The following is an 18,751-nucleotide window of genomic DNA, read 5'->3' as shown; positions in this document are numbered from 1 at the left end:
GCCAGAATGCATAAAATTGACCTAAACGTCTCCTTTTCCTATTCTGAGTCGATTCTGCATGCTTTAAGTGTGTTTGGTGGCTCAGAACCATCAAAAAACGTTGAAATATAGTTCAAATTCAATAAAAATCGACAAAAATACAGTTTCTAGCTAAAATTTGATGGTTTCGTTGCACTTTCCGAGCCCGTAGGGTATCTGAGTGGCTTAAAAGTACAAGAAAACACTTCAAAAGTGACGTTTCTGAAGAATTTTAACAGTTTTCTTGTATCTACGAACTCCAGAATGCATAAAATTGACCTAAACGTCTCCTTTTCCTATTCTGAGTCGATTCTGCATGCTTTAAGTGTGTTTGGTGGCTCAGAACCATCAAAAAACGTTGAAATATAGTTCAAATTCAATAAAAATCGACAAAAATACAGTTTCTAGCTAAAATTTGATGGTTTCGTTGCACTTTCCGAGCCCGTAGGGTATCTGAGTGGCTTAAAAGTACAAGAAAACACTTCAAAAGTGACGTTTCTGAAGAATTTTAACAGTTTTCTTGTATCTACGAACGCCAGAATGCATAAAATTGACCTAAACGTCTCCTTTTCCTATTCTGAGTCGATTCTGCATGCTTTAAGTGTGTTTGGTGGCTCAGAACCATCAAAAAACGTTGAAATATAGTTCAAATTCAATAAAAATCGACAAAAATACAGTTTCTAGCTAAAATTTGATGGTTTCGTGCACTTTCCGAGACCGTAGGGTATCTGAGTGGCTTAAAATTAGAAGAAAACACTTCAAAAGTGACGTTTCTGAAGAATTTTAACACTTTTCTTGTATCTACGAACGCCAGAATGCATAAAATTGACCTAAACGTCTCCTTTTCCTATTCTGAGTCGATTCTGCATGCTTTAAGTGTGTTTGGTGGCTCAGAACCATCAAAAAACGTTGAAATATAGTTCAAATTCAATAAAAATCGACAAAAATACAGTTTCTAGCTAAAATTTGATGGTTTCGTTGCACTTTCCGAGCCCGTAGGGTACCTGAGTGGCTTAAAAGTACAAGAAAACACTTCAAAAGTGACGTTTCTGAAGAATTTTAACAGTTTTCTTGTATCTACGAACGCCAGAATGCATAAAATTGACCTAAACGTCTCCTTTTCCTATTCTGAGTCGATTCTGCATGCTTTAAGTGTGTTTGGTTGCTCAGAACCATCAAAAAATGTTGAAATATAGTTCAAATTCAATAAAAATCGACAAAAATACAGTTTCTAGCTAAAATTTGATGGTTTCGTTGCACTTTCCGAGCCCGTAGGGTATCTGAGTGGCTTAAAAGTACAAGAAAACACTTCAAAAGTGACGTTTCTGAAGAATTTTAACAGTTTTCTTGTATCTACGAACGCCAGAATGCATAAAATTGACCTAAACGTCTCCTTTTCCTATTCTGAGTCGATTCTGCATGCTTTAAGTGTGTTTGGTGGCTCAGAACTATCAAAAAACGTTGAAATATAGTTCAAATTCAATAAAAATCGACAAAAATACAGTTTCTAGCTAAAATTTGATGGTTTCGTTGCACTTTCCGAGCCCGTAGGGTATCTGAGTGGCTTAAAAGTACAAGAAAACACTTCAAAAGTGACGTTTCTGAAGAATTTTAACAGTTTTCTTGTATCTACGAACGCCAGAATGCATAAAATTGACCTAAACGTCTCCTTTTCCTATTCTGAGTCGATTCTGCATGCTTTAAGTGTGTTTGGTGGCTCAGAACCATCAAAAAACGTTGAAATATAGTTCAAATTCAATAAAAATCGACAAAAATACAGTTTCTAGCTAAAATTTGATGGTTTCGTTGCACTTTCCGAGCCCGTAGGGTATCTGAGTGGCTTAAAAGTACAAGAAAACACTTCAAAAGTGACGTTTCTGAAGAATTTTAACAGTTTTCTTGTATCTACGAACGCCAGAATGCATAAAATTGACCTAAACGTCTCCTTTTCCTATTCTGAGTCGATTGTGCATGCTTTAAGTGTTTTTGGTGGCTCAGAGCCATCAAAAAACGTTGAAATATAGTTCAAATTCAATAAAAATCGACAAAAATACAGTTTCTAGCTAAAATTTGATGGTTTCGTTGCACTTTCCGAGCCCGTAAGGTATCTGAGTGGCTTAAAAGTACAAGAAAACACTTCAAAAGTGACGTTTCTGAAGAATTTTAACAGTTTTCTTGTATCTACGAACGCCAGAATGCATAAAATTGACCTAAACGTCTCCTTTTCCTATTCTGAGTCGATTCTGCATGCTTTAAGTGTGTTTGGTGGCTCAGAACCATCAAAAAACGTTGAAATATAGTTCAAATTCAATAAAAATCGACAAAAATACAGTTTCTAGCTAAAATTTGATGGTTTCGTTGCACTTTCCGAGCCCGTAGGGTATCTGAGTGGCTTAAAAGTACAAGAAAACACTTCAAAAGTGACGTTTCTGAAGAATTTTAACAGTTTTCTTGTATCTACGAACGCCAGAATGCATAAAATTGACCTAAACGTCTCCTTTTCCTATTCTGAGTCGATTCTGCATGCTTTAAGTGTGTTTGGTGGCTCAGAACCATCAAAAAACGTTGAAATATAGTTCAAATTCAATAAAAATCGACAAAAATACAGTTTCTAGCTAAAATTTGATGGTTTCGTTGCACTTTCCGAGCCCGTAGGGTATCTGAGTGGCTTAAAAGTACAAGAAAACACTTCAAAAGTGACGTTTCTGAAGAATTTTAACAGTTTTCTTGTATCTACGAACGCCAGAATGCATAAAATTGACCTAAACGTCTCCTTTTCCTATTCTGAGTCGATTCTGCATGCTTTAAGTGTGTTTGGTGGCTCAGAACCATCAAAAAACGTTGAAATATAGTTCAAATTCAATAAAAATCGACAAAAATACAGTTTCTAGCTAAAATTTGATGGTTTCGTTGCACTTTCCGAGCCCGTAGGGTATCTGAGTGGCTTAAAAGTACAAGAAAACACTTCAAAAGTGACGTTTCTGAAGAATTTTAACAGTTTTCTTGTATCTACGAACGCCAGAATGCATAAAATTGACCTAAACGTCTCCTTTTCCTATTCTGAGTCGATTCTGCATGCTTTAAGTGTGTTTGGTGGCTCAGAACCATCAAAAAACGTTGAAATATAGTTCAAATTCAATAAAAATCGACAAAAATACAGTTTCTAGCTAAAATTTGATGGTTTCGTTGCACTTTCCGAGCGAGCCCGTAGGGTATCTGAGTGGCTTAAAAGTACAAGAAAACATTTCAAAAGTGACGTTTCTGAAGAATTTTAACAGTTTTCTTGTATCTACGAACGCCAGAATGCATAAAATTGACCTAAACGTCTCCTTTTCCTATTCTGAGTCGCTTCTGCATGCTTTAAGTGTGTTTGGTGGCTCAGAACCATCAAAAAACGTTGAAATATAGTTCAAATTCAATAAAAATCGACAAAAATACAGTTTCTAGCTAAAATTTGATGGTTTCGTTGCACTTTCCGAGCCCGTAGGGTATCTGAGTGGCTTAAAAGTACAAGAAAACACTTCAAAAGTGACGTTTCTGAAGAATTTTAACAGTTTTCTTGTATCTACGAACGCCAGAATGCATAAAATTGACCTAAACGTCTCCTTTTCCTATTCTGAGTCGATTCTGCATGCTTTAAGTGTGTTTGGTGGCTCAGAACCATCAAAAAACGTTGAAATATAGTTCAAATTCAATAAAAATCGACAAAAATACAGTTTCTAGCTAAAATTTGATGGTTTCGTTGCACTTTCCGAGCCCGTAGGGTATCTGAGTGGCTTAAAAGTACAAGAAAACACTTCAAAAGTGACGGTTCTGAAGAATTTTAACAGTTTTCTTGTATCTACGAACGCCAGAATGCATAAAATTGACCTAAACGTCTCCTTTTCCTATTCTGAGTCGATTCTGCATGCTTTAAGTGTGTTTGGTGGCTCAGAACCATCAAAAAACGTTGAAATATAGTTCAAATTCAATAAAAATCGACAAAAATACAGTTTCTAGCTAAAATTTGATGGTTTCGTTGCACTTTCCGAGCCCGTAGGGTATCTGAGTGGCTTAAAAGTACAAGAAAACACTTCAAAAGTGACGTTTCTGAAGAATTTTAACAGTTTTCTTGTATCTACGAACGCCAGAATGCATAAAATTGACCTAAACGTCTCCTTTTCCAATTCTGAGTCGATTCTGCATGCTTTAAGTGTGTTTGGTGGCTCAGAACCATCAAAAAACGTTGAAATATAGTTCAAATTCAATAAAAATCGACAAAAATACAGTTTCTAGCTAAAATTTGATGGTTTCGTTGCACTTTCCGAGCCCGTAGGGTATCTGAGTGGCTTAAAAGTACAAGAAAACACTTCAAAAGTGACGTTTCTGAAGAATTTTAACAGTTTTCTTGTATCTACGAACGCCAGAATGCATAAAATTGACCTAAACGTCTCCTTTTCCTATTCTGAGTCGATTCTGCATGCTTTAAGTGTGTTTGGTGGCTCAGAACCATCAAAAAACGTTGAAATATAGTTCAAATTCAATAAAAATCGACAAAAATACAGTTTCTAGCTAAAATTTGATGGTTTCGTTGCACTTTCCGAGCCCGTAGGGTATCTGAGTGGCTTAAAAGTACAAGAAAACACTTCAAAAGTGACGTTTCTGAAGAATTTTAACAGTTTTCTTGTATCTACGAACGCCAGAATGCATAAAATTGACCTAAACGTCTCCTTTTCCTATTCTGAGTCGATTCTGCATGCTTTAAGTGTGTTTGGTGGCTCAGAACCATCAAAAAACGTTGAAATATAGTTCAAATTCAATAAAGATCGACAAAAATACAGTTTCTAGCTAAAATTTGATGGTTTCGTTGCACTTTCCGAGCCCGTAGGGTATCTGAGTGGCTTAAAAGTACAAGAAAACACTTCAAAAGTGACGTTTCTGAAGAATTTAACAGTTTTCTTGTATCTACGAACGCCAGAATGCATAAAATTGACCTAAACGTCTCCTTTTCCTATTCTGAGTCGATTCTGCATGCTTTAAGTGTGTTTGGTGGCTCAGAACCATCAAAAAACGTTGAAATAAAGTTCAAATTCAATAAAAATCGACAAAAATACAGTTTCTAGCTAAAATTTGATGGTTTCGTTGCACTTTCCGAGCCCGTAGGGTATCTGAGTGGCTTAAAAGTACAAGAAAACACTTCAAAAGTGACGTTTCTGAAGAATTTTAACAGTTTTCTTGTATCTACGAACGCCAGAATGCATAAAATTGAACTAAACGTCTCCTTTTCCTATTCTGAGTCGATTCTGCATGCTTTAAGTGTGTTTGGTGGCTCAGAACCATCAAAAAACGTTGAAATATAGTTCAAATTCAATAAAAATCGACAAAAATACAGTTTCTAGCTAAAATTTGATGGTTTCGTTGCACTTTCCGAGCCCGTAGGGTATCTGAGTGGCTTAAAAGTACAAGAAAACACTTCAAAAGTGACGTTTCTTAAGAATTTTAACAGTTTTCTTGTATCTACGAACGCCAGAATGCATAAAATTGACCTAAACGTCTCCTTTTCCTATTCAGAGTCGATTCTGCATGCTTTAAGTGTGTTTGGTGGCTCAGAACCATCAAAAAACGTTGAAATATAGTTCAAATTCAATAAAAATCGACAAAAATACAGTTTCTAGCTAAAATTTGATGGTTTCGTTGCACTTTCCGAGCCCGTAGGCTATCTGAGTGACTTAAAAGTACAAGAAAACACTTCAAAAGTGACGTTTCTGAAGAATTTTAACAGTTTTCTTGTATCTACGAACGCCAGAATGCATAAAATTGACCTAAACGTCTCCTTTTCCTATTCTGAGTCGATTCTGCATGCTTTAAGTGTGTTTGGTGGCTCAGAACCATCAAAAAATGTTGAAATATAGTTCAAATTCAATAAAAATCGACAAAAATACAGTTTCTAGCTAAAATTTGATGTTTTCGTTGCACTTTCCGAGCCCGTAGGGTATCTGAGTGGCTTAAAAGTACAAGAAAACACTTCAAAAGTGACGTTTCTGAAGAATTTTAACAGTTTTCTTGTATCTACGAACGCCAGAATGCATAAAATTGACCTAAACGTCTCCTTTTCCTATTCTGAGTCGATTCTGCATGCTTTAAGTGTGTTTGGTGGCTCAGAACCATCAAAAAACGTTGAAATATAGTTCAAATTCAATAAAAATCGACAAAAATACAGTTTCTAGCTAAAATTTGATGGTTTCGTTGCACTTTCCGAGCCCGTAGGGTATCTGAGTGGCTTAAAAGTACAAGAAAACACTTCAAAAGTGACGTTTCTGAAGAATTTTAACAGTTTTCTTGCATCTACGAACGCCAGAATGCATAAAATTGACCTAAACGTCTCCTTTTCCTATTCTGAGTCGATTCTGCATGCTTTAAGTGTGTTTGGTGGCTCAGAACCATCAAAAAACGTTGAAATATAGTTCAAATTCAATAAAAATCGACAAAAATACAGTTTCTAGCTAAAATTTGATGGTTTCGTTGCACTTTCCGAGCCCGTAGGGTATCTGAGTGGCTTAAAAGTACAAGAAAACACTTCAAAAGTGACGTTTCTGAAGAATTTTAACAGTTTTCTTGTATCTACGAACGCCAGAATGCATAAAATTGACCTAAACGTCTCCTTTTCCTATTCTGAGTCGATTCTGCATGCTTTAAGTTTGGTGGCTCAGAACCATCAAAAAACGTTGAAATATAGTTCAAATTCAATAAAAATCGACAAAAATACAGTTTCTAGCTAAAATTTGATGGTTTCGTTGTACTTTCCGAGCCCGTAGGGTATCTGATTGGCTTAAAAGTACAAGAAAACACTTCAAAAGTGACGTTTCTGAAGAATTTTAACAGTTTTCTTGTATCTACGAACGCCAGAATACATAAAATTGACCTAAACGTCTCCTTTTCCTATTCTGAGTCGATTCTGCATGCTTTAAGTGTGTTTGGTGGCTCAGAACCATCAAAAAACGTTGAAATATAGTTCAAATTCAATAAAAATCGACAAAAATACAGTTTCTAGCTAAAATTTGATGGTTTCGTTGCACTTTCCGAGCCCGTAGGGTATCTGATTGGCTTAAAAGTACAAGAAAACACTTCAAAAGTGACGTTTCTGAAGAATTTTAACAGTTTTCTTGTATCTACGAACGCCAGAATGCATAAAATAGACCTAAACGTCTCCTTTTCCTATTCTGAGTCGATTCTGCATGCTTTAAGTTTGTTTGGTGGCTCAGAGCCATCAAAAAACATTCAAATATAGTTCAAATTCAATAAAAATCGACAAAAATACAGTTTCTAGCTAAAATTTGATGGTTTCGTTGCACTTTCCGAGCCCGTAGGGTATCTGATTGGCTTAAAAGTACAAGAAAACACTTCAAAAGTGACGTTTCTGAAGAATTTTAACAGTTTTCTTGTATCTACGAACGCCAGAATGCATAAAATTGACCTAAACGTCTCCTTTTCCTATTCTGAGTCGATTCTGCATGCTTTAAGTGTGTTTGGTGGCTCAGAACCATCAAAAAACGTTGAAATATAGTTCAAATTCAATAAAAATCGACAAAAATACAGTTTCTAGCTAAAATTTGATGGTTTCGTTGCACTTTCCGAGCCCGTAGGATATCTGATTGGCCTAAAAGTACAAGAAAACACTTCAAAAGTGACGTTTCTGAAGAATTTTAACAGTTTTCTTGTATCTACGAACGCCAGAATGCATAAAATTGACCTAAACGTCTCCTTTTCCTATTCTGAGTCGATTCTGCATGCTTTAAGTGTGTTTGGTGGCTCAGAACCATCAAAAAACGTTGAAATATAGTTCAAATTCAATAAAAATCGACAAAAATACAGTTTCTAGCTAAAATTTGATGGTTTCGTTGCACTTTCCGAGCCCGTAGGGTATCTGATTGGCTTAAAAGTACAAGAAAACACTTCAAAAGTGACGTTTCTGAAGAATTTTAACAGTTTTCTTGTATCTACGAACGCCAGAATGCATAAAATTGACCTAAACGTCTCCTTTTCCTATTCTGAGTCGATTCTGCATGCTTTAAGTGTGTTTGGTGGCTCAGAACCATCAAAAAACGTTGAAATATAGTTCAAATTCAATAAAAATCGACAAAAATACAGTTTCTAGCTAAAATTTGATGGTTTCGTTGCACTTTCCGAGCCCGTAGGGTATCTGATTGGCTTAAAAGTACAAGAAAACACTTCAAAAGTGACGTTTCTGAAGAATTTTAACAGTTTTCTTGTATCTACGAACGCCAGAATGCATAAAATTGACCTAAACGTCTCCTTTTCCTATTCTGAGTCGATTCTGCATGCTTTAAGTGTGTTTGGTGGCTCAGAACCATCAAAAAACGTTGAAATATAGTTCAAATTCAATAAAAATCGACAAAAATACAGTTTCTAGCTAAAATTTGATGGTTTCGTTGCACTTTCCGAGCCCGTTGGGTATCTGATTGGCTTAAAAGTACAAGAAAACACTTCAAAAGTGACGTTTCTGAAGAATTTTAACAGTTTTCTTGTATCTACGAACGCCAGAATGCATAAAATTGACCTAAACGTCTCCTTTTCCTATTCTGAGTCGATTCTGCATGCTTTAAGTCTGTTTGGTGGCTCAGAACCATCAAAAAACGTTGAAATATAGTTCAAATTCAATAAAAATCGACAAAAATACAGTTTCTAGCTAAAATTTGATGGTTTCGTTGCACTTTCCGAGCTCGTAGGGTATCTGATTGGCTTAAAAGTACAAGAAAACACTTCAAAAGTGACGTTTCTGAAGAATTTTAACAGTTTTCTTGTATCTACGAACGCCAGAATGCACAAAATTGACCTAAACGTCTCCTTTTCCTATTCTGAGTCGATTCTGCATGCTTTAAGTGTGTTTGGTGGCTCAGAACCATCAAAAAACGTTGAAATATAGTTCAAATTCAATAAAAATCGACAAAAATACAGTTTCTAGCTAAAATTTGATGGTTTCGTTGCACTTTCCGAGCCCGTAGGGTATCTGATTGGCTTAAAAGTACAAGAAAACCCTTCAAAAGTGACGTTTCTGAAGAATTTTAACAGTTTTCTTGTATCTACGAACGCCAGAATGCATAAAATTGACCTAAACGTCTCCTTTTCCTATTCTGAGTCGATTCTGCATGCTTTAAGTGTGTTTGGTGGCTCAGAACCATCAAAAGACGTTGAAATATAGTTCAAATTCTATAAAAATCGACAAAAATACAGTTTCTAGCTAAAATTTGATGGTTTCGTTGCACTTTCCGAGCCCGTAGGGTATCTGATTGGCTTAAAAGTACAAGAAAACACTTCAAAAGTGACGTTTCTGAAGAATTTTAACAGTTTTCTTGTATCTACGAACGCCAGAATGCATAAAATTGACCTAAACGTCTCCTTTTCCTATTCTGAGTCGATTCTGCATGCTTTAAGTGTGTTTGGTGGCTCAGAACCATCAAAAAACGTTGAAATATAGTTCAAATTCAATAAAAATCGACAAAAATACAGTTTCTAGCTAAAATTTGATGGTTTCGTTGCACTTTCCGAGCCCGTTGGGTATCTGATTGGCTTAAAAGTACAAGAAAACACTTCAAAAGTGACGTTTCTGAAGAATTTTAACAGTTTTCTTGTATCTACGAACGCCAGAATGCATAAAATTGACCTAAACGTCTCCTTTTCCTATTCTGAGTCGATTCTGCATGCTTTAAGTGTGTTTGGTGGCTCAGAACCATGAAAAAACGTTGAAATATAGTTCAAATTCAATAAAAATCGACAAAAATACAGTTTCTAGCTAAAATTTGATGGTTTCGTTGCACTTTCCGAGCTCGTAGGGTATCTGATTGGCTTAAAAGTACAAGAAAACACTTCAAAAGTGACGTTTCTGAAGAATTTTAACAGTTTTCTTGTATCTACGAACGCCAGAATGCACAAAATTGACCTAAACGTCTCCTTTTCCTATTCTGAGTCGATTCTGCATGCTTTAAGTGTGTTTGGTGGCTCAGAACCATCAAAAAACGTTGAAATATAGTTCAAATTCAATAAAAATCGACAAAAATACAGTTTCTAGCTAAAATTTGTTGGTTTCGTTGCACTTTCCGAGCCCGTAGGGTATCTGATTGGCTTAAAAGTACAAGAAAACCCTTCAAAAGTGACGTTTCTGAAGAATTTTAACAGTTTTCTTGTATCTACGAACGCCAGAATGCATAAAATTGACCTAAACGTCTCCTTTTCCTATTCTGAGTCGATTCTGCATGCTTTAAGTGTGTTTGGTGGCTCAGAACCATCAAAAAACGTTGAAATATAGTTCAAATTCAATAAAAATCGACAAAAATACAGTTTCTAGCTAAAATTTGATGGTTTCGTTGCACTTTCCGAGCCCGTAGGGTATCTGATTGGCTTAAAAGTACAAGAAAACACTTCAAAAGTGACGTTTCTGAAGAATTTTAACAGTTTTCTTGTATCTACGAACGCCAGAATGCATAAAATTGACCTAAACGTCTCCTTTTCCTATTCTGAGTCGATTCTGCATGCTTTAAGTGTGTTTGGTGGCTCAGAACCATCAAAAAACGTTGAAATATAGTTCAAATTCAATAAAAATCGACAAAAATACAGTTTCTAGCTAAAATTTGATGGTTTCGTTGCACTTTCCGAGCCCGTTGGGTATCTGATTGGCTTAAAAGTACAAGAAAACACTTCAAAAGTGACGTTTCTGAAGAATTTTAACAGTTTTCTTGTATCTACGAACGCCAGAATGCATAAAATTGACCTAAACGTCTCCTTTTCCTATTCTGAGTCGATTCTGCATGCTTTAAGTGTGTTTGGTGGCTCAGAACCATCAAAAAACGTTGAAATATAGTTCAAATTCAATAAAAATCGACAAAAATACAGTTTCTAGCTAAAATTTGATGGTTTCGTTGCACTTTCCGAGCTCGTAGGGTATCTGATTGGCTTAAAAGTACAAGAAAACACTTCAAAAGTGACGTTTCTGAAGAATTTTAACAGTTTTCTTGTATCTACGAACGCCAGAATGCACAAAATTGACCTAAACGTCTCCTTTTCCTATTCTGAGTCGATTCTGCATGCTTTAAGTGTGTTTGGTGGCTCAGAACCATCAAAAAACGTTGAAATATAGTTCAAATTCAATAAAAATCGACAAAAATACAGTTTCTAGCTAAAATTTGATGGTTTCGTTGCACTTTCCGAGCCCGTAGGGTATCTGATTGGCTTAAAAGTACAAGAAAACCCTTCAAAAGTGACGTTTCTGAAGAATTTTAACAGTTTTCTTGTATCTACGAACGCCAGAATGCATAAAATTGACCTAAACGTCTCCTTTTCCTATTCTGAGTCGATTCTGCATGCTTTAAGTGTGTTTGGTGGCTCAGAACCATCAAAAAACGTTGAAATATAGTTCAAATTCAATAAAAATCGACAAAAATACAGTTTCTAGCTAAAATTTGATGGTTTCGTTTCACTTTCCGAGCCCGTAGGGTATCTGATTGGCTTAAAAGTACAAGAAAACACTTCAAAAGTGACGTTTCTGAAGAATTTTAACAGTTTTCTTGTATCTACGAACGCCAGAATGCATAAAATTGACCTAAACGTCTCCTTTTCCTATTCTGAGTCGATTCTGCATGCTTTAAGTGTGTTTGGTGGCTCAGAACCATCAAAAAACGTTGAAGTATAGTTCAAATTCAATAAAATCGACAAAAATACAGTTTCTAGCTAAAATTTGATGGTTTCGTTGCACTTTCCGAGCCCGTAGGGTATCTGATTGGCTTAAAAGTACAAGAAAACACTTCAAAAGTGACGTTTCTGAAGAATTTTAACAGTTTTCTTGTATCTACGAACGCCAGAATGCATAACATTGACCTAAACGTCTCCTTTTCCTATTCTGAGTCGATTCTGCATGCTTTAAGTGTGTTTGGTGGCTCAGAACCATCAAAAAACATTGAAATATAGTTCAAATTCAATAAAAATCGACAAAAATACAGTTTCTAGCTAAAATTTGATGGTTTCGTTGCACTTTCCGAGCCCGTAGGGTATCTGATTGGCTTAAAAGTACAAGAAAACACTTCAAAAGTGACGTTTCTGAAGAATTTTAACAGTTTTCTTGTATCTACGAACGCCAGAATGCATAAAATTGACCTAAACGTCTCCTTTTCCTATTCTGAGTCGATTCTGCATGCTTTAAGTGTGTTTGGTGGCTCAGAACCATCAAAAAACGTTGAAATATAGTTCAAATTCAATAAAAATCGACAAAAATACAGTTTCTAGCTAAAATTTGATGGTTTCGTTGCACTTTCCGAGCCCGTAGGGTATCTGATTGGAGTAGTTAATAAATGGGGCTGACGTCACACAAGCTCCGTGTAAATCTTATGGACTTCCGGTCTACTGAAACGGTATCGCTCTCCTTGTCTAACACGTGGCGTTTTTGGATCCCTGTTTGTCGTCTCGCTCTCGCTTATTGTTGTAATGGAGAGGTGTGTGTGGTGCGCGCGCAGGATGGAAGATGGCGCCACCGCTGTATCGCGCGGCGCTCAATTTTTAAATTTATGAAAAAAAGTTTTTTTTCCTCGTCTTTATCCGGGAATCGAACGTCGTCCGATCTCGTGCTAACCGTCACCTCGGCATCTCGACTATCGCAGGGACCCTGAATGGAGCGTATTGTCAATCGTATTTATGCGTGTGTGTTTGTATGACCTCGAGTGGAGGAGGGGCCGCCGAGTCGGCCTTTTCCTGCAACCACTGTGTTAGGAAAATCAAGGGAATGACTCATTAAATACGGTCATAATTTATTAATGAACCAAAATATTTCAAATGAGCGTCCCCAAATTTTCTTAACACAAAGCGTGTGGCCGTGTACAGGAAGTGTATGTGGTGTTTCTAAATTTCGCATGCACCATTTATAACATACAAATCAGAGAAAAAAAAACCTCCATAATTTGTTGATTATTTATTGATAATATAGGTTACAGGTATATGTATTATAAATCATAACAAAAAAGAAAATATTTCAACACATACAGAATCAGCTTCTTATGAAAAAAAAAAGTTATATATTTTTCATTCGTTGACAATTTTATAATGACCCCAAGGCAAAGTTTCAACTACATTATTGGGTAATATATATCGTTTATTGTCCGATGAATCGAGTGCTTTTTTATGAATTTTTACGGTAAAAACTTGGTGGTTTTTCGACTGGATTGTATTAAAAGTGCAATTCTGATTTACTTCATTAAATAAACATTTATAAAAGTCATCAAACGTAATATGCTTTATGGCTGTTTTACCAACACCTTTAAGTTTTCGAACGCTACTATCTTTTCCGTCGATTTTGAAGCCGTACACTTTTGATTTAAGCGATACAAATTCCGTCATTATTTTACCACATAGTTCATCTTTAAATTTTCCTGGTACCTTTTTATTCACTTGTGGAATACCCCACTGATTATCCACAGGCAAATCTGAAGTGTCAAATAACAAAGATGCGTAATCTCGAATTATATGATAAATATCGGTTGTATCTTCTTTACGTAAAGTTGTAAATTCGTAAATGAAACTGTCGGTATCCATATATAATAATTTGGAAGCGAACCAATTTGATAGGTCTTTTTTGACAAAATTATAATGAAAATCGTACATTAACGTTTTTGATAATTCTAAAATTGTAAATCCTACGTAAATCGGCTTCTCGAAATTTATAGTTGTTTTATTCAATTCAACAACAACCAAATCTTCGTTTATAATTTGCGAACACTTAAATTCTGGCAAAGAGATATATTTTCTAGCGGTAAACCAATTGTTTGCTAGTTTTATTTTACGTTTCTTTCGATCGTTTTCCAGTGTTTTGCCATAATTGGCATTTATCATCAATTTAAAAAAGTCTTTTTCAAAAGCAGATTTGGCTTGCATTCGTAAATCAGTATTGAACATTATATATGGCTTTAACCAAGGTTTTTGTGAGAATTCTAAAACACGATGTATTTTTATCACTTTCAGACCGAAATGCACTGTTTGTCTTAAGTTCTCAAGATGAATTACGTATTTAGTTTTGTCGCATAAAGTGCATAATAATTTCTCTGAATTATTTTGCGAATTAGGAGGCATCTGATGTTCACAACAAAATGGTAATTGTTCATGTAAATCATGAAGAGACTGCGAATATTCCAAATCAACTTCTAAAATACAACATTTATCAGCAGTGTTTGCATAGCATGTATTTATATCTAGACTTTCAATTTCGAAATTATCTAACCACCTAAAATGATCGTATGGTAAACTCTGGCACTGTGCCCATCCGTAAAGATTACATACGTCCCAATAAATTAGATATTTAGTATCCAAATTTGGATCATATGACGAACAATACTTATTATTGGCTTTTGAATATCGACATATAGATTGTGATATACCACCTCTTAAAGCTTTTTCAATGAAAAGGGTCATATCGATATCTGTGAATAATCTGAGTTTAATTTGTGTCATTTTCAAAGCAGCAGCCCATGATAAGCCAGGTGCTGTAAAAAAACCAGCAGCATCGAGTCCATAATACTTCATAGTCAGATTTCTAAAATTTTCAAAGCAGTCAGCTAAAAGCAATACGTCGAGTTTCAAATAAAACAGGGCGTAATCACTTAAATTTTTAATAGAAAATTCATCCCATATTAGTTTAGCGTGAGCATAATCTTCGTCTGATATGTGTTCATCGTGCAGACTACTATAAAAATAATGTTTTTCAGGCAGTTTCGTTTTCGATAATTTATCCCAACAATCTAAGTACTCGTAACAAAACACTTGTTTTCGTGTTAACAATGGAAAACTTTTTACATCAGAAAAATATGACTTTGTAATTAAAAGTTGATCGGGAGTTAGATTTTTAACAAGAGAATCTAAGGACGAAGATAAAAACCTGTATGAATCTAAAAATGTAACTCGAGTTTGATTGAAATAAGTCGAAAATCCAATATATTTTTCCATATTTAATGGTACCAAATTGACATAATTACTACGAGCCAATTCCTCAATAAAAAGATGAGCGTCATACCCACTAAGATTATGTAAAAAAACGGGTATACTATAATCTTTTTTGCACTGTAAATTACAATTTTGACAATACGGTGCTATATATTTCCCTGTAAGATGATCATGATGGTGGACTTTTGGATTGGTTTCGCAATAAACGCGACCGCAGATAGGACATTCCATTGACGAATTATAATTTAATTTTTCCTCGTCCGAAAGGGGCAACATTGGCAAATCTCGCGAGCGTAGAATTTGCGTCATTTTGTTAATTTCTTTCTGAAGTTTTGCAATGAACCAAGAAGCCGGTGTTTGATCATTTGGTGAACTGGCAATATAACTAAAGAATGTATTTAAACTATTGTCAAAAGAACAGACACTCGTGAACGCTACACTGTAAGGTATATGTCGATATTTCATCGGATGATCATTACCTTTAATTAACAAACATTCAAAATCTGCATAAATAACAAAACCTTTTTTAAGAAGCGCTTTGTAATTTGAAAATTCTAAATGAGCACTAGATTCATCAGGTAAAGTAATCTTAACTGGAGAAAATAATTTACAATCCTGCTGATGCGACTCGTAATGTGATTTAAGGGAGAAATGATTTAAACATCTATCGCAAATGAACATTTTCGCTTTATGAGCCGAAATATTTCTTCCACAAACTTTACTTAAGTCGCTAATAAGACAATAATGGCCATGTTTGGATCGAGTCTTTTTTAAATATAATAAATTTATGTGATGGTTTTTTACATTTTTTGTATGATATATAGGGCCTTCAATTTCATGCGTTTTGTCATTGACCGTGAACACGTTAATTGATATGTTAGAATTTTGAGCTTCAAATTTAGGAATACTTGATAACTGAACAGGCATTTGTACACCACGTAAATTTAATATATCGTGATAGTTCTGCGGATAGGCATCAGTACGTTCATAATTACTATCTTTACAGGGATAAAGACTTGCAAGTACCGACCATACAAAACAAAGACGATCAGTATTCATTATATTAATAATGCCTCCTTTCTTTTTCAATTCTGTTGGCAACGGTATGTAGATTCGGCCGTTTATTGGAGTGTTCTTGTTGAACGCAACCATTAGCTGACATATTTTCCGTAGACTCCATCCAGATTTAGATTCTGCGAATTCTTCCATCTGTAATAATACCATACCTTGTTATTAAGTGAAAAAAAAAAAATCTAAATAACTTACTTTGGTTTGAATAATTCCAGCTAAATCGTCAATAGATTTCTGAATGTCGGTCGATAATAAAATCATAGTGTTGGGTGTGTTGAAATACTTCAGGGACACTTCTCCTGTCGATGGAATTATGTATTCACAAGACATCTCGAAATTTAGTTTAATCGCTGTCATCTTTTTGAGAATATTTGTGATTCTTGAAAAAATTAACGGGCTGGCGTCGTGAAAAAATCGACGAATATCAACAAGATTCTCATCTAAATTAACAACTGCTCCTGTTCTCACGCGACCGACGAAAGCTGATTTTACCTAAGTAAAATTAATGTTTCTTATTTGATACTAAGGGGAATGAATAAAACTTACCTCTATCCAGCGAACCTTACTGTTTCTTCTCTTTTTACTATTACCGTATCCAATTTTTTCATTCTCGATTTTTGATTCGATATGTAAATTTAATCCTTTGATACGTGCTAAATAATTTTCCAATCTTCTTTTCTCCCCAACACAGTCAGAATTTCGCAATACACCATTCACGATTCGTAGATTTTTTCGATTCAATTTTAACACTTTTTCTAATTTCTGGACGTTGTTGTTACACAGTTGCATCATTTTGGTAACAGAATCGATCATTTTCTCGATTACTTCTGTTGTAGCTGATTCCATTGTGAAAAAAAAAAAAACACCACTAAGTACTAACACTAATAATGCTGATTAAATATAAATTGATAATAATTATATTGTTACGAGCTGTTTTATATCTGCACGATTTCGTAGAGATGCGCTGGGTTGCTCTTTCCAGTGTCCTTGGTGCCATGATATACCAAAGCCAAACAAAGAACGTCCTCATGGATAGATTCGATCAAGTCATCGGACATATTATCTGCCATCCTTTTTGGTAAAAATATGACACCTTCTTCGAGTTCCACAAGGACACAATCACCAAATTTTCCTTTAACTTTTTTCACATCACAAATCGGGTATTTCTCACCAATCTTTAGCTCATCGGGATTTAATTTCGGTTTAGTTTCACATTTCCCAATTTTGTTCAATTCATTCAAACTAGCAGCCATTTTATATTTTCGCTGATATGAGAGTTAAGATTTCACACGTAGGTACTGCACGCAAGTGAGTCGCGAATATGAATAGATAGCTCTATTATTATTGTTATTCATTATTGTGGTAGGGAATTAAAACAAAGACGCTTTTATTTATTTTTTATTCATTTATTTATTTTATCATTCAGCCTACAAATTCTTGAATAGTACATGTCTGCAGGAAAAACGCTGAAATAATACATTTAATAATTATTATTAATCGTTCGATGCGAGATCAGAAAAAAACTTGAAACTTTTCCGTGCTGGTAATTTTGAAAATTACATTTGTTATATATATGTTAACAAAAATCTAAATTTAATATTAATCGGTTGATGCGAGATCTGCAAAAACCTTGAAACTTCGCTGTGCTAGCAGTTCTTTCATGCAGTGTAAATTAGCAGTCGTAGCATAATAAATTTTTTCAGGTGGGACATATTTTAAGTAACGAATCATATTATTATAAAAATTACAAAATTGTAACTCTTCTAAGAATTTTAATCTATAACATATTGTTTCGTCTAATGCTATGATTTCACGGCAAAGCGCTGGTCCTAAATGTAAAACCGTATCGCCTCTTCTCAATTCGATGACTGTTGGTCCACTGCAAAAATCATGTGATGTTGCAATGTTCAATTCGAAACCGTCGAACTGAAATTTTTTAGGAGCATCACAGTCCAAATTCGATGTTTCAAAATGTATTTTAATTAAAATATTCAAAAACTGCACAAAACACTTCCAGTTTTCTGTAGTAAATGTTACACAACGATTTTGCCAGTTCAGAATTTTTACGACATGTAAAAAATCTAGCACAACACTTAAGCCAGTAGAAATGCGAAATAAGGGATTCGTCAATTCATATTTTTCTTCAAATATCGAATTTTTCTCATGATTTAATTCGTCGTCTCGATCAAGTAACGGAAAGTCATCATCTATCGAAATAGTACGGGAATCGAAATTGATGCTGTTAACGTTAGTTCTTGCTTTCGCAAAAGTAGGACAATCGCATGTTGTGTATTCACTAGCACTTTTATCACGGTGCATGCTTGAAATGCAAGCACCTTCGTCCATGGCTGAACGTAAACTAACACAAATGTTCATTTGAATCAAGCTGATAAAATAATAGACCGTAAGTACTAACTTTTTCTAAGATAACAAAAACTCTGCACATGTCAACAAAAAAAAACTTCAATATTAAGTTCCACAAACAATTTTATTTAAGGTAATTTTCCAATCAACCAATTGTATATAGTCTTACAATTTTCGTAACTACATACACATGCTGTTTTCTGTCCGTTTATGTGGTGCGTACAATTGTACGGTATACACTGAAGAAGGTGTGGAACGTCCAGTGTGTTTTCCAAATTTATTAGACGAATTCCATTATATTGTCCAAGGTTGAATTGGAGAAAGT

The 18,751-nt window shown here is 34.9% G+C and overlaps 1 protein-coding gene across 1 annotated transcript; it reads right to left on the bottom strand.

Annotated features, from left to right (window-relative positions):
* Positions 1-12,478: 12,478 nt before the first annotated feature.
* Positions 12,479-17,543, bottom strand: LOC135145269 (uncharacterized). The gene is made up of 5 exons (XM_064077382.1): positions 16,609-17,543; positions 16,258-16,554; positions 13,435-16,200; positions 12,718-12,753; positions 12,479-12,667 (listed from the first exon to the last, which is right to left on the bottom strand). The coding sequence occupies exons 1-5, from the start codon at positions 16,906-16,908 to the stop codon at positions 12,479-12,481; spliced, it is 3,588 nt and encodes a 1,195-aa protein (XP_063933452.1). The 5' UTR covers positions 16,909-17,543.
* Between the last annotated feature and the right edge of the window lie 1,208 nt (positions 17,544-18,751).

The sequence above is a fragment of the Zophobas morio genome, unplaced genomic scaffold, assembly GCF_036711695.1.
Source record: "Zophobas morio isolate AGI-343-1 ecotype UQ-CSIRO unplaced genomic scaffold, CSIRO_AGI_Zmor_V1 ptg000136l, whole genome shotgun sequence".
NCBI lineage: Eukaryota > Metazoa > Arthropoda > Insecta > Coleoptera > Tenebrionidae > Zophobas > Zophobas morio.
This window is presented reverse-complemented; position numbering and strand designations above follow the sequence as displayed.